Below are 12402 nucleotides of genomic sequence, written 5' to 3'. Positions count from 1 at the left end.
ACCAATTTTGGATCCAATTTGCCAAATTCCCCTGGATGCCAAGGGTTTATCTTCTTGACCGTTCTCCCATACGGGATCTTGTCAAAAGCCTTACTATAGTCCATGTAGACTACATCAACTGCACTGCCTTCATCTACACAACTAGTCACCTCTTTGAAAAATTCAATCAAATTTGTTAGACATGATCTCTCCCTGACAAAGCCACGCTGACTATTCCTGATTAATCCTCGCCTCTCCAAGCAGAGATTAATATTGTCCTTCTGAATGTTTTCCAATAGTTTCCCTACCACTGATGTTAGACTCACTGGCCTGTAATTACCTGGTTTATCCCTACGACCCTTCTTGAATAATGGTATCACATTCGCTGTCCTCCAGAACTCTGGTACCTCTCCTATGGCCAGAGGGGATTTGAAAATTAGTGTCAGAGCCCCTGCAACCTCCTCCCTTGCCTCACACAGCAGCCTGGGATACATCTCATCTGGGGCTGAGGATTTATCCACTTTTAAGCTAAAACCGCTAATACCTCCTCCCTTTCAATGCTAATTTGTTCAAGTACATCCCAGTTCCTCTCCAATTTCTACACCTACATCGTCCTTCTCCATAGTGAACGCAGATGAAAAGTAACCATTCAAAATCTCACCTACGTCTTCTGGCTCCATGCATAGATGCCACTTGGGTTCCTAATGGGTCCTACCCTATCCCTGGTTATCCTCTTGCCCTTAATATATATATATAAAATGTCTTAGGATTTTCTTTTATCATGCCCACCGGTGTTTTTTCATGCTCCCTCTTCGCTCTCATAATTACTTTTTTAAGTCATGCCCTACACTTTCTATACCTTTCTAGGGCATCAGCTGTTTTCAGCCCTCTGTATCAGCCATAAGCCTCATTTTTTTTCCCTTATCCAATTCCTCTATTTCCCTTGACATCCAGAGTTCCCTGGATTTGTTGGTCCCACCCTTCAACTTTACGGGAACATGCTGGCCCTGAGCACTCTCAGTTTCCTTTTTGAATGACTCCCACTGGTCTCATGTAGACTTTGCCAAGAGTGGCTGTCCCCAGTCCACTTTGGCCAGATCCTTTCTTATCATATTGAAATCGGCCTTCCCCCAATTCAGGACCTTTATTTCTGGTCCATCTTTGTCCTTTTCCATTACTACCTTAAATCTTACAGAATTATGGTCACTATCCCTGAAATGCTCCCCCACTGACACTTCTACTACTTGCCAGCTTCATTCCCTAAGATTAGGTTCAGTACCGCCCCTTCTCTTGTAGGATGTGCTGGCTCAAAAAGCTCTTCTGGATGCACTTTAAGAATTCCGTCCCCTTTAAGCCTTTCACACTAAGACTCTCCCAGTTAATATTGGGGAAGCTGAAATCCCCTATTATTATTACCCTATTATTTTTACCCTTTTGAGATTTGCCTACACCTCTGTTCCTTTATCTCCCCCTGATTGTTTGCAGCCTATAGTACACTCCCAGCAAAGTGATTGCCCCCTTTTTGTTTTTCACAGAATCACAGTGCAGAAGAGGCCCTTGGGCCCATCGAGTCTGCACCGACACGTGAGAAACACCTGACCTATTTACCTACCTAATCCCATTTACCAGCACTTGGCCCATAGCCTTGAATTTATGACGTGCCAAGTGCTCATCCAGGTACTTTTTAAAGGATGTGAGGCAACCCGCCTCCACCACCCTCCCAGGCAGCGCATTCCAGACTGTCATCGCCCTCTGGGTAAAAAGGTTTTTCCTCACATCCCCACTAAACCTGCCCCTCACCTTGAACTTATGCCCCCTTGTGACTGACCCTTCAACTAAGGGGAACAGCTGCTCCCTATCCACCCTTACCATGCCACTCATAATCTTGTACATTTCGATCTGGTCGCCCCTCAGTTTTCTCTGCTTCAATGTAAACAACCAAAGTCTATCCAACCTCTCTTCATAACTTAAATGTTTCATCCCAGGCAACATCCTGGTGAATCTCCTCTGCATCCAGTGCAATCACATCCTTCCTATAATGTGGCAACCAGAACTGCACACAGTACTCCAGCTGTGACCTCACCAAGGTTCTATACAACTCCAACATGACCTCCCTACTTTTGTAATCTATGCCTCGGTTGATAAAGGAAAGTGGCCCTTGTGCCTTTTTCACCACCTCACTAACATGTTCCGTTGCCTTCAGAGATCTATGGACACACATGCCAAGGTCCCTTTGTTCCTCAGAACTTCCTAGTGTCATGCCGTTCATTGAATACTTCCTTGTCAAATTACTCCTTCCAAAGTGTATCACCTCACACTTTTCAGGGTTAAATTCCATCTGCCACTTATCTGCCCATTTGACCATCCCGTCTATATCTTCCTGGAGCCCAAGACACTCAACCTCACTGTTAACCACCTGGCCAATCTTTGTATCATCCGCAAACTTACTAATCCTACCCCCCACATAGTCATCTATGTCGTTTATGTAAATGACAAATAATAGGGGACAGAGCACAGGTCCCTGTGGTACGCCACTAGAACCTGGCTTCCAGTCACTGAAGCATCCTTCTGTCATCACCCTCTGTCTCCTACAACTAAGCCAATTTTGAATCCAACTTATCAAATGACCCTGTATCCCATGTGCATTTGCCTTCTTTATAAGTCTCCCATGTGGGACCTTGTCAAAGCTTTGCTGAAATCCAGATAAACTACATCAACTGCACTACCCTCATCTACACACCTGGTCACCTCCTCAAAAACTTCAATCAAATTTGTTAGGCGTGACATCCCTCTGACAAAGCCATGTTGACTATCCCTGATCAAGCCTTGCATCTCCAAGTGGAGAAAGATTCTCTCCTTCAGAATTTTCTCCAATAATTTCCCTACCACTGATGTGAGATTCACTGGCCTGTAGTTCCCTGGCTTATGTCTATAACTCTTCTTAAATAGTGGAACCATATTAGTTGTTCTCCAGTCCTCTGGCACCTCCTCTATTGCCAGAGAGGAATTAAAAATTTGGATCAGAGCCCCTGCGATCTCCTCCCTTGCCTCCCTCAGCAGTCTGGGACACAAATCGTCTAGACCTGGCGATTTGTCCACTTTTAAGCCTGCCAGCACCTTGTCATTCCCTATATAAATTTGCTTAAGAGCCTCGCAGTCTCTCTCCCCAAGTTTGATACCTTTATCCTCATTCCCTTGGGTGAAGACGCATGTGAAGTATTCATTCAACACTCTAGTGATGTCCTCTGGCTCTACCCATAGATTACCCCCTTGGTCCCTTGTGGGCCCTACTCTTTCCCTGGTTATCCTCTTCCCATTGATCTACTTATGGAATATCTTGGGATTTTCCCTACTTTTACCAGCCAGAGCTTTCTCATATCCCCTCTTAGTTCTCTTAATGGCTTTCTTAAGCTCCACCCTGCACTTTCTGTACTCCACTAATGCCTCTGCTGATTTGCTTCCCTTGTACTAGCTAAAAGCCTCTCTTTTCCTTCTCATTGTAACCTGAATATCTCTGGTCATCCATTGTTCTCTGGGCTTGTTACTCCTTCCTAGTTCTTCTCATATGGCCTCATTTGAGGAACCTTCTAAGATACCATCCATCTTCACTGCTGCAATTGACTCCCTGATCAATAGTGCAATGCCACCTCCTATTTTACACCCACCCCTGTCATGCCTGAAGATTCCATACCCTAGAATATTGAGCTGCCAGTCCTGCCCTTCCCTCAACCATGTCTCTGCGATAGCAACATCGTATTCCCATGCGTCAATCAACCCCTCAATTCGTCTACCTTATCTGTAAGACTTCTTGCGTTAAAATAGATGCAGTCCAGCCTTGCATTATTCCGTTGTGCCTTAACAGGCCTATATTTGCTCTGCCTTCCAGATTGACTTAAATTCTCTTCCATATTTAGTTGTGCATCACCCCCAATTGTACCTTCACTCTGTATCCCATCCCCCTGCCAAATTAGTTCAAACCTCCCCCTTCAACAGCACTAGCAAACCTCCCTGCAAGGATGTTGGTCCTGCTCCGTTTCAGGTGCAACCTGTCCAACTTATAAGGGCTCCACCTTCACCAGAAACAGGCCCAGTGATCCAGGAAACTGAAGCCCTCCCTCCTGCACCATCTCTTCAGCCACACATTCATCCTCTCTATCCTCCGATTCCAATACTCACTAGCACATGGCACAGGGAGTAATCCAGAGATTACAACCTTTGAGGTCTTGCTTTTTAATCTGCTACCTAGCTCCCTAAATTCTTGTCTGCAGGACCTCATCCCTCTTCCTACCTATGTCGTTGGTACCAATGTGAACCTCGACTCTGACTGTTCGCCCTCCCCCTTCAGAATGCCCTGCAGCCGTTCTCTGACATCCTTGACCCCGGCACCAGGGAGGCAACCCTGGAACCATCATGGAGTTACATCTATGGCCACAGAAGCGCCTGTCTGCACCCCTTACTATTGAGTTTCCTCCCATGATTGCCCTTGCACTCTTACTCCTCCCCACCTTGTGCAGCTGAGCCACCCACAATGCTGTAAACTTGGCTCTGGCTGCACTCTCCAGAGGAGCCTTCACCCTCACCCTTTTACAACACAGAAAAATGGTTCTTGAGTGAGATGCACTCTGGAGCTTTCCTGACTACCTGCCTCGCTTCTTCTGACTGGTGGTCATCCATTCCCTCTCTGACTGACCCCATATTTTTAAACAGTGATCCCTAGTTCTAGATTCTCCCACAAGAGGAAACATCCTCTCCACATCCACCCTGTCAAGACCTCTTAGGATCTTAAAGGTTTCAATTAAGTCACCTCTTACTCATGTTTGACCAATTTATTAGAGGAAGTAACAGGCAAAGTGGGTAAAGGGGAACCTGTAGCTGTGGTGTACTTGGATTTCCAAAAGGCATGGAATAAGGTGCCATGTGCGTGTTTATATGTGTTTCACCCTTCTCTCTGGTACATTCCTTGTGTGTCTGTGTGTGTGTGTTGAGTTTTTATTCATTTACAGGATGTGTGCATTACTGGCTGGGCCAGTATTTATTGCCTGTCCCTAATTGCCCTTGAGAAGGAGGTGGTGAGCTGCCTTCTTGAACCACTGAAACTCATGTGGTGTATGTACACCCACAGTGCTGTTGGAAGGGAGTTCCAGGATTTGGACCCAGCAACATTGAAGGAACAGCGATATATTTCCAAGTCAGGATGGTGACTGACTTGGAGGGGAACTTTCAGGTGGTGGTATTCCCATGTATCTGCTGCCCTTGTCCTTCTAGATGACAGTGGCCGAGGGTTTGGAAGGTGTTGCCTGAGGAGCCTTTGTGTGTGTGTGTGTATCTGTGTGTGTGTGGGGCCTATCTCTCTGGAGTATTCCTGTGTTTGTCTATACTCCTCTCTGGGATATTCCTGTGTTGTGTGTCCACCTCTTCTGGAGTATTCCTGTTTGTCTCTGTGTAACCCCTCTTGCTGGGATATTTCTGTGTCTCTTTTTTGAATTAATTCATGGGATGTGAACCACAAAATACCACTATGCCACCCCTGTATGTCTACCCCTCTCTATCTGGATATGGGAAGATGGTGGCATAATAATAATGTCACTGAGCAGTAATCCAGAGGCCCAGGCTAATGCTCTGGGGACAGAGGTTCAAATCCCATCGTCACAGCTGGTGGAATTTAAATTCAGTCAATAACTGTGGAATTAAAAGCTCGCCTCCGTAATGGTGACCATGAAACTATAATTGTTTGTTGTAAAAACCCATCTGGTTCACTAATGTCCTTCCGGGAAGGAAATCTGCCATCCTTAACTGGTCTGGCCTACATGTGGCTCCAGACCCACAGAATGTTGTCGATTCTGCCCTCTAAAATAGTCAAGCAAGTAACTCAACTCGAGGGCAATTAGGGATGGGGAACAGAAGCTGGCCTTACCAGCAACACCCACAACACAGAAAAAAAAATCTTGTTTTTGTGACACTGCACTGTTCTGTTGATAGTTTTTCTTACTGATCCTTTCTTCATCTCAGGACCATAGATCGTGCTGTCTTCAAACCGATTGTCCACATTGCAGTGATTGAGAGCTCGGAGTCCGTGGATTGCCATCTGTTGGCTGTGACACATGCAGGTAAGAAGTTGCAGGATTGATGCATTCAGGGTAATGCTAAGTAGGTGGGTACAGTACTGCACACTTTTTTATTCGTTCATGGAATGTGGGCATTGCGAGCTCGGCCAGCATTTATTGCCCATTTCCAGTTGCCCATTAAGAAACATAGAAGATAGGAGCAGGAGTAGGTCATTCGGCCCTTCAAGCCTGCTCCGCCATTCATTATGATCATGCTGACCATCCAATTCAATAGCCTGCTCCCGCTTTCTCCCCATATCCTTTGATCCCTTTTGCCCCAAGAGCTATATCTAACTCCTTGAAAACATACAATGTTTTGGCCTCAACTACCTTCTGTGGTAGCGAATTCCACAGGCTTACTACTCTCTGGGCAAAGGTAGTGGTGAGCTGCCTTATTAAATTGCTGCAGTCAATATGGTTTCGGTGCACCCATAGTGCTGTTAGGGAGGGAGTTCCAGGATTTTGACCCAGTGACAGTGAAGGAACGGCGATATATTTCCAAGTCAGGATGGTGAGTGACTTGGAGGGGAACTTCCAGGTGGTGGTGTTCCCATCTATCTGCTGCCCTTGTCCTTCTAGATGGTGATGGTCATAGGATTGGAAGGTGCTGTCTAAGGAGCCTTGGTGAGTTTCTGCAGTGCATCTTGTAGATAGTACAGACTGCTGCCACTGTGCGTTGGTGGTGGAGGGAGTAAATGTTTGTGGATGGGGTGCCAATCAAGCATTCTGCTTTGTCCTGAATGGTGTCAAGCTTCTTGTGTTGTTGGAGCTGCACTCATCCAGGCAAGTGGACAGTATTCCATCACACATCTGACTTGTGCCTTGTTGATGGTGGACAGGCTCTGGGGAGTCAGGAGGTGCATTAGTCGCTGCAGGATTCCTAGCCTCTGAGTTGCTCTTTGGCCACGGTATTTATAATGCTTGTCCAGTCAGTTTCTTGTCAATGATGGCACCCCCCCCAACCCCCACCAGCACCTTTATATAGTTGGGTATTCGGTGATGATAATGCTATTGAATGTCAAGGGCCGATGGTTAGATTCTCTCTTGTTGGAGGTGGCCATTGCCTGGCACTTGTGTGGTACAAATGTTACTTGCGACTTGTCAGCCCAAGCCTGGATATTGTCCAGGTCTTGCTGCATTTGGACATGGGACTACTTCAGTATCTGTGGATGTTGTGAATGGTACTGAACTTTGTGCAATCATTAGTGAACATCCTCACTTCTGACTTTATGACGGAAGGAAAGTCATTAATGAAGCAGCTGAAGATGTTGGGCTGAGGACACTACCCTGCGGAACGCCAGCAGTGACATCCTGAAGCTGAGATGACTGATCTCCAAAACCACAACCATCTTCCTTTGTGCTTAGGTATGACCCCAACCAGTGGAGAGTTCACCCCCTGATTCCCATTAACTCTAGTTTTGCCACGGCTCCTTGATGCCACACTCGGTCAAATGCTGCCTTGATGTCAAGGACAGTCACTCTTACCTCTCTGGAGTTCAGCTCTTTTGTCCATGTTTGAATCAAGGCCATTATGAAGTCAAGAGCTGAGTGGCCCTGGCAGACCCCAGACTGAGCATCAGTGAGCAGGTTATTGCTAAGTAAGTGTCACTTGATAGCACTGTTGATGATGACACCTTCCATTGTGTTACTGATGATGCAGAGTAGTGTGTGAGGTAGAATTGGGGGTACTACTGAGAGAGTCTGATGTTCCTGGGAGTGTCAATACTGAGAAGGATTGTGTGACAGTGGGTCTCACAATGATGATGCTGATAAGTTTGAATTCAGCAATAATGATCAGTGGGACTCTACTATGTTCAGTCCTGGGTAGCAGAAGATGTCAAGACCTGAGAGAGGGTGCAGAAAAGATTTATTAGAAGAGTACCATGGATGATCTTCAGTTATGTGGAGAGACCAATTAAACTGGGATTGTTCTCCTTAGAGCAGAGAAGGTTAAGGGGCGCCTTTGTCACTCTCTCCTTTGCTCCCACTTATCCCTGACCTTGAATCTTGCTCCACCCCTCTTATACAGTATAAAATCCATCACATTTCGACTTCTCTGAGCCCTGAAGAAGAGTCGTACGGATTTGAAACGCTAACTCTGTTTCTCTCTCCAGGTTGCTTTCAGACCTGAGTTTTTCCAGCATTTTCTGTTTTTATTTCAGGTTAAGAGGATATTAGTAAGAGGTGCTCAAAATCATGAAGCAATTTGTTCGAAAATTATAGTAAAGATATATAAAAGGGTGGTAATAGGAGGAGTTGCCCAATTAGGAATGAAAAAGAGGATTTAAGCATTGAGGAAGGGGTATGACTGAGATATTAAAATTACTTTGCATTTGTCTATTCGATGGAAGAAGATGCTACCATAGAAACCATAGAAAAGTTACAGCACAGAGGAGGCCATTTGGCCCATCTTGTCCACGCCAGCCCGAGGACACCCAGGTGCCCTTTCTAATCCCACCTTCCTGCACCCGGCCCAACGCCCTGCAGCTTTCAGCACTTAAGTTGCAGATAGAGGTACTTTTTAAGAGTTTAGAGTTTCTGCCTCTACCACCAACTTGGGCAGCGAATTCCAGACACCCACTACCGTCTGCATAAAAAAGTTCTTCCTCATGTCTCCCCTACACCTTCTGCCACTTATCTTGAATCTATGTCCCCTGCTTCTAGAATTCTCCACCAAGGGAAACAATTTTATCCTATCCACTCTATCTATTCCCCTCATAATTTTGTACACCTCAATCAAGTCACCTCTCAGCCTTCTTTGTTCTAAGGAAAATAACCCCAACCTATCCAATCTCTCCTCATAGCTACACTTTTCTAACCCGGGCAATATTTTTGTAAACCTCCTGTGCACTCTCTCCAGAGGTATTACGTCCTTCCTGTAATGTGGTGACCAGAACTGCACACAATATTCCAGTTGTGGCCTCACCAGTGTTTTATACATTTCCAACATTATATCCTTACTTTTATATTCTATACCTCTGCCAATGAAGGAGAGCATTCCATATGCCTTCTTTACAACCTTGTCTACTTGAACTGCTGCCTTCAGGGACTAAGGCTGTCATTCACGGAGGCTGCCAGCTGGTGACTATACCAAAGTTACAACCTCAAACCTGGCGGAAACTGGCTGCAGGCTGACTAAATCCAGTAAGGCTACCAAATGGGGCTTCCTTACCTCCCACACGCTCAGTACCACAGGAATAGAACGGGGCCGTTCAGCCCCTCAAGCCTCTTCTGTATCAGGAGTTCAATATAAAGTAACCAGAGCAACAAAGGTGTGCCCGGACACTGATGCATGGCTTACTATTGACGCGCTAGCATGTCTCTCAGCTCCCTCACAGAGCTCAGCGGTGGCTAGCAGCCCAGGATGGTGCTGAGATGTGCTGACTAGGAAGGTCCCGGCTTCCCGGCTTGTGCTGCAGTCGGGGAGAGGTATTAGAGAGGTATTGGGGACGGGGGGCGACTGCAGATGGGACATGCCTTATGTCGACCTCATCAACGTCGTCGGCTGTCCCTCGATTCGAGGATGATGTCTACTCAGTGGCTAGTTTCTGCTAGGAGTCTTCACGCAAGTGAACAGGCTGATTCTCGGCCCACAGATCTTTGGACCCACAGGACAGGATGACCCACGAGCTGGTGCGGTCTGGAGTGCAGGATTTGCTTCGTTGTCTTTCCTTCTCTGCTGCCGCTCTGCCTCATCATGAAGGCATTGGGATTCAAAAGCTTGAGGGACAAGCTGTCGCTATTTTGAAAAATTGGCAGTGAGCTCTCCCAGTCATTCATGTGACTTTCAGTGGGTCTGAAGCGTTTTCTTTGTCCTCCCCTGGAACATTGGCCATTTGAGAGTTGAGAAAACAGGACCTGGCGGGGGAGCCGCTTTTCGACCATCCGATCACAGTGTCCAGTTCGTCGTGGTTGGTTTTGCAGGAGTTTTGCCTGAATGCTTGTGGACCTGGCTCCAAGAAGGACACTCGCGTTTGTTTGACTGACCTCCCATTGATTCTGGAGGATGCAGTGGAGACACCCCAAGTCATTGTGAAAGAGGAGGTTGATACAATACTGCCTGAACTAAAAATTGATAACAGAGGAGGGGCCTCAACTTTTTACAATTTATATAAATGATTTGGATGAAGGGACCGAAGGTATGGTTGCTAAATTTGCTGATGACACAAAGATAGGTAGGGAAGTAAATTGTGAAGAGAACATAAGGATGCTACAAAGGGATAGAGATAGGTTAAGTGAGTGGGCAGATATCTGGCAAATGGAGTATAATTTGGGCAAATGTGAAATTGTCCATTTTGGCAGGAAGAATAAATAAGCTTATTATCTAAATGGTGAGAGATTGCACAGCTCTGAGATTCAGAGGCATCTGGGTGTCCCAGTGCATGAATCTCAAAAGGTTAGTATGCAGTTACAGCAGGTAATTAGGAAAGCTATCATTTATTGTGAGGGGAATTAATTACAAAGATAGGGAGGTTATGCTTCAACTGTACAGGGCACTGGTAACACCACATGTAGAATATTGTGTATAGCCCTGGTCTCCTTATTTAAGGAAAGAGGTAAATACGTTAGAAGCAGTTCAGAGAAAGTTTACTAGACTAATACCAGGAATGGGTGGGTTGTCTTATGAGGAAAGGTTGGACAGGCTAGGCTTGCATCCACTGGAATTTAGAAGAGTAAGAGGCGACTCGATTTAAACCTTTAAGATCCTGAGGGGTTTTGGCTGGGTGGATGTGGAGAGGATGTTTCCTGTTGTGGGAGAGTCTAGAAGTAGGGGTCACTGTTTAAAAATTAGGGGTTGCTCATTTAAGGCGGAGATGGTGAAACTTTTTCTGAGGGTCATGAGTCCTTAGAACTCTCTTCCTCAAAAGGTGGCGGAAGCAGAGTCTGAATATTTTTAAGGCAAAGCTCGATAGATTCATGATTAACAAGGGGGTGAAAGGTTATCGGGGTGGGCATGAATGCAGGGTTGAGGTTACATTCAGATCAGTCATGATCTTATTGAATGTTGGAGCAGACACAAGGGGCCAAGTGGCCTTCTCCTGCTCCAAATTCATATGCTCGTAGGTATTCAATAGGCTGGCTGTACTTAAAATTGTTAAGCCACCAAGACCGATGAGATGCATCCAAGGATACTGAGGGAAGTGAGAGTAGAAATTGCACATGGACTGGACATCGTCTTCAAATCCTCCTTGGACTCGGGTGGTGCCACAGGACTGGAGAGTTGCAAATGTTTACACCCTCGTTCAAACGAGGTTGTAAAGATAAGCCCAGCAACCAGCAGTCAATTTAACCTCGGTGGTAGGGAAGCTTTTAGAAATGATAATCTGGACAAATTTAACAGTCACTTGCACCAATGTGAATTAATTTTCAAAAGCCTGCACAGATTTACGAAGGGAGAATCGCATTTAACAAATTTGATTTGAGGTTTTAGATGAGATAAGAGGGCTGATGAGGGCAGTACAGTTGATACGTACATTCATTTTCAAAAGGTGATTGATAAGTGATATGGTTGATTCTTAACTATCCTCTGAAATAACCGAGCGAGGTCAGTTCAAAGGCAATTAAGAATGGGCAACAAATGCTGGCCTTGCCAGCGACACCCACATCCCATGAAAGAATAAAGAAAAAACTGCCACCTCAGCAGACTTGTGAGCAAAGGTGTGAAGCCTGTGGAATAAAGGGACTCAGGCAGTATGGAAACAAAGTTGGCTGAGTGACAGGAAACAAAGCCATGGTGAATGCTTGTTTTTCTGTCAAGAGGACAGAATATAGTTGAGTTCCCAGGAGTTGGTACTGGGACCACTGCTTTTCTTGATTTATGTTCATGACCTGGACTTGGATATGTAAAAAGCACAACTTCAAAATTTGCAGATTTCTGGTCAAAGTCCTGGAATTCCCTCCCTAACAGAAGACAGCTCACCACCACCACCTCAAGGGCAATGAGGGATGGGCAACAAATGCTGGCCCAGCCAGTGACGCCCATAATCCGTGAAAGAATCAAAAGAAGGCACAAAACTTGAAAATATTGTGAACTGAGGATGGTTGTGATAGACTTCAAGAGGACATAGAGAGGCTGTTGGAATGAACATGTGGCGGATGAAATTTAATATAGAACAGTGTGAAGTGATACATTTTGGTTGGAAGAGCACTGAGAGACAATATGAAATAAGGGATATAATTCCAAAAGGGGTGCAGGAACAGAGCGACTTGGGGTATATGTGTATAAATCATTGAAGTTGGCAGGGCAGATTGACAAGTGTAATAAATGTTGTGTTCGATTGAAGTATATAAAATCCTGAATGGCCTTGACAAGGTGGGC

General features: G+C 45.6%; 1 protein-coding gene across 4 annotated transcripts in view; it reads left to right on the top strand.

Annotated features, from left to right (window-relative positions):
• Positions 1–12402, top strand: part of nup155 (nucleoporin 155) — a 287604-nt gene that overhangs the window by 72164 nt on the left and 203038 nt on the right. For all 4 annotated transcript variants that reach the window (XM_041186949.1, XM_041186950.1, XM_041186952.1 and 1 more), the window contains one exon: positions 5989–6086. In XM_041186949.1, the coding sequence (XP_041042883.1) occupies positions 5989–6086 (98 nt within the window). The remainder of the gene's footprint in view (positions 1–5988; positions 6087–12402) is intronic.

The sequence above is a fragment of the Carcharodon carcharias genome, chromosome 4, assembly GCF_017639515.1.
Source record: "Carcharodon carcharias isolate sCarCar2 chromosome 4, sCarCar2.pri, whole genome shotgun sequence".
NCBI lineage: Eukaryota > Metazoa > Chordata > Chondrichthyes > Lamniformes > Lamnidae > Carcharodon > Carcharodon carcharias.
The sequence above is the reverse complement of the archived record's forward strand: the minus strand, read 5'-3'. Positions and strand labels throughout refer to the sequence as shown.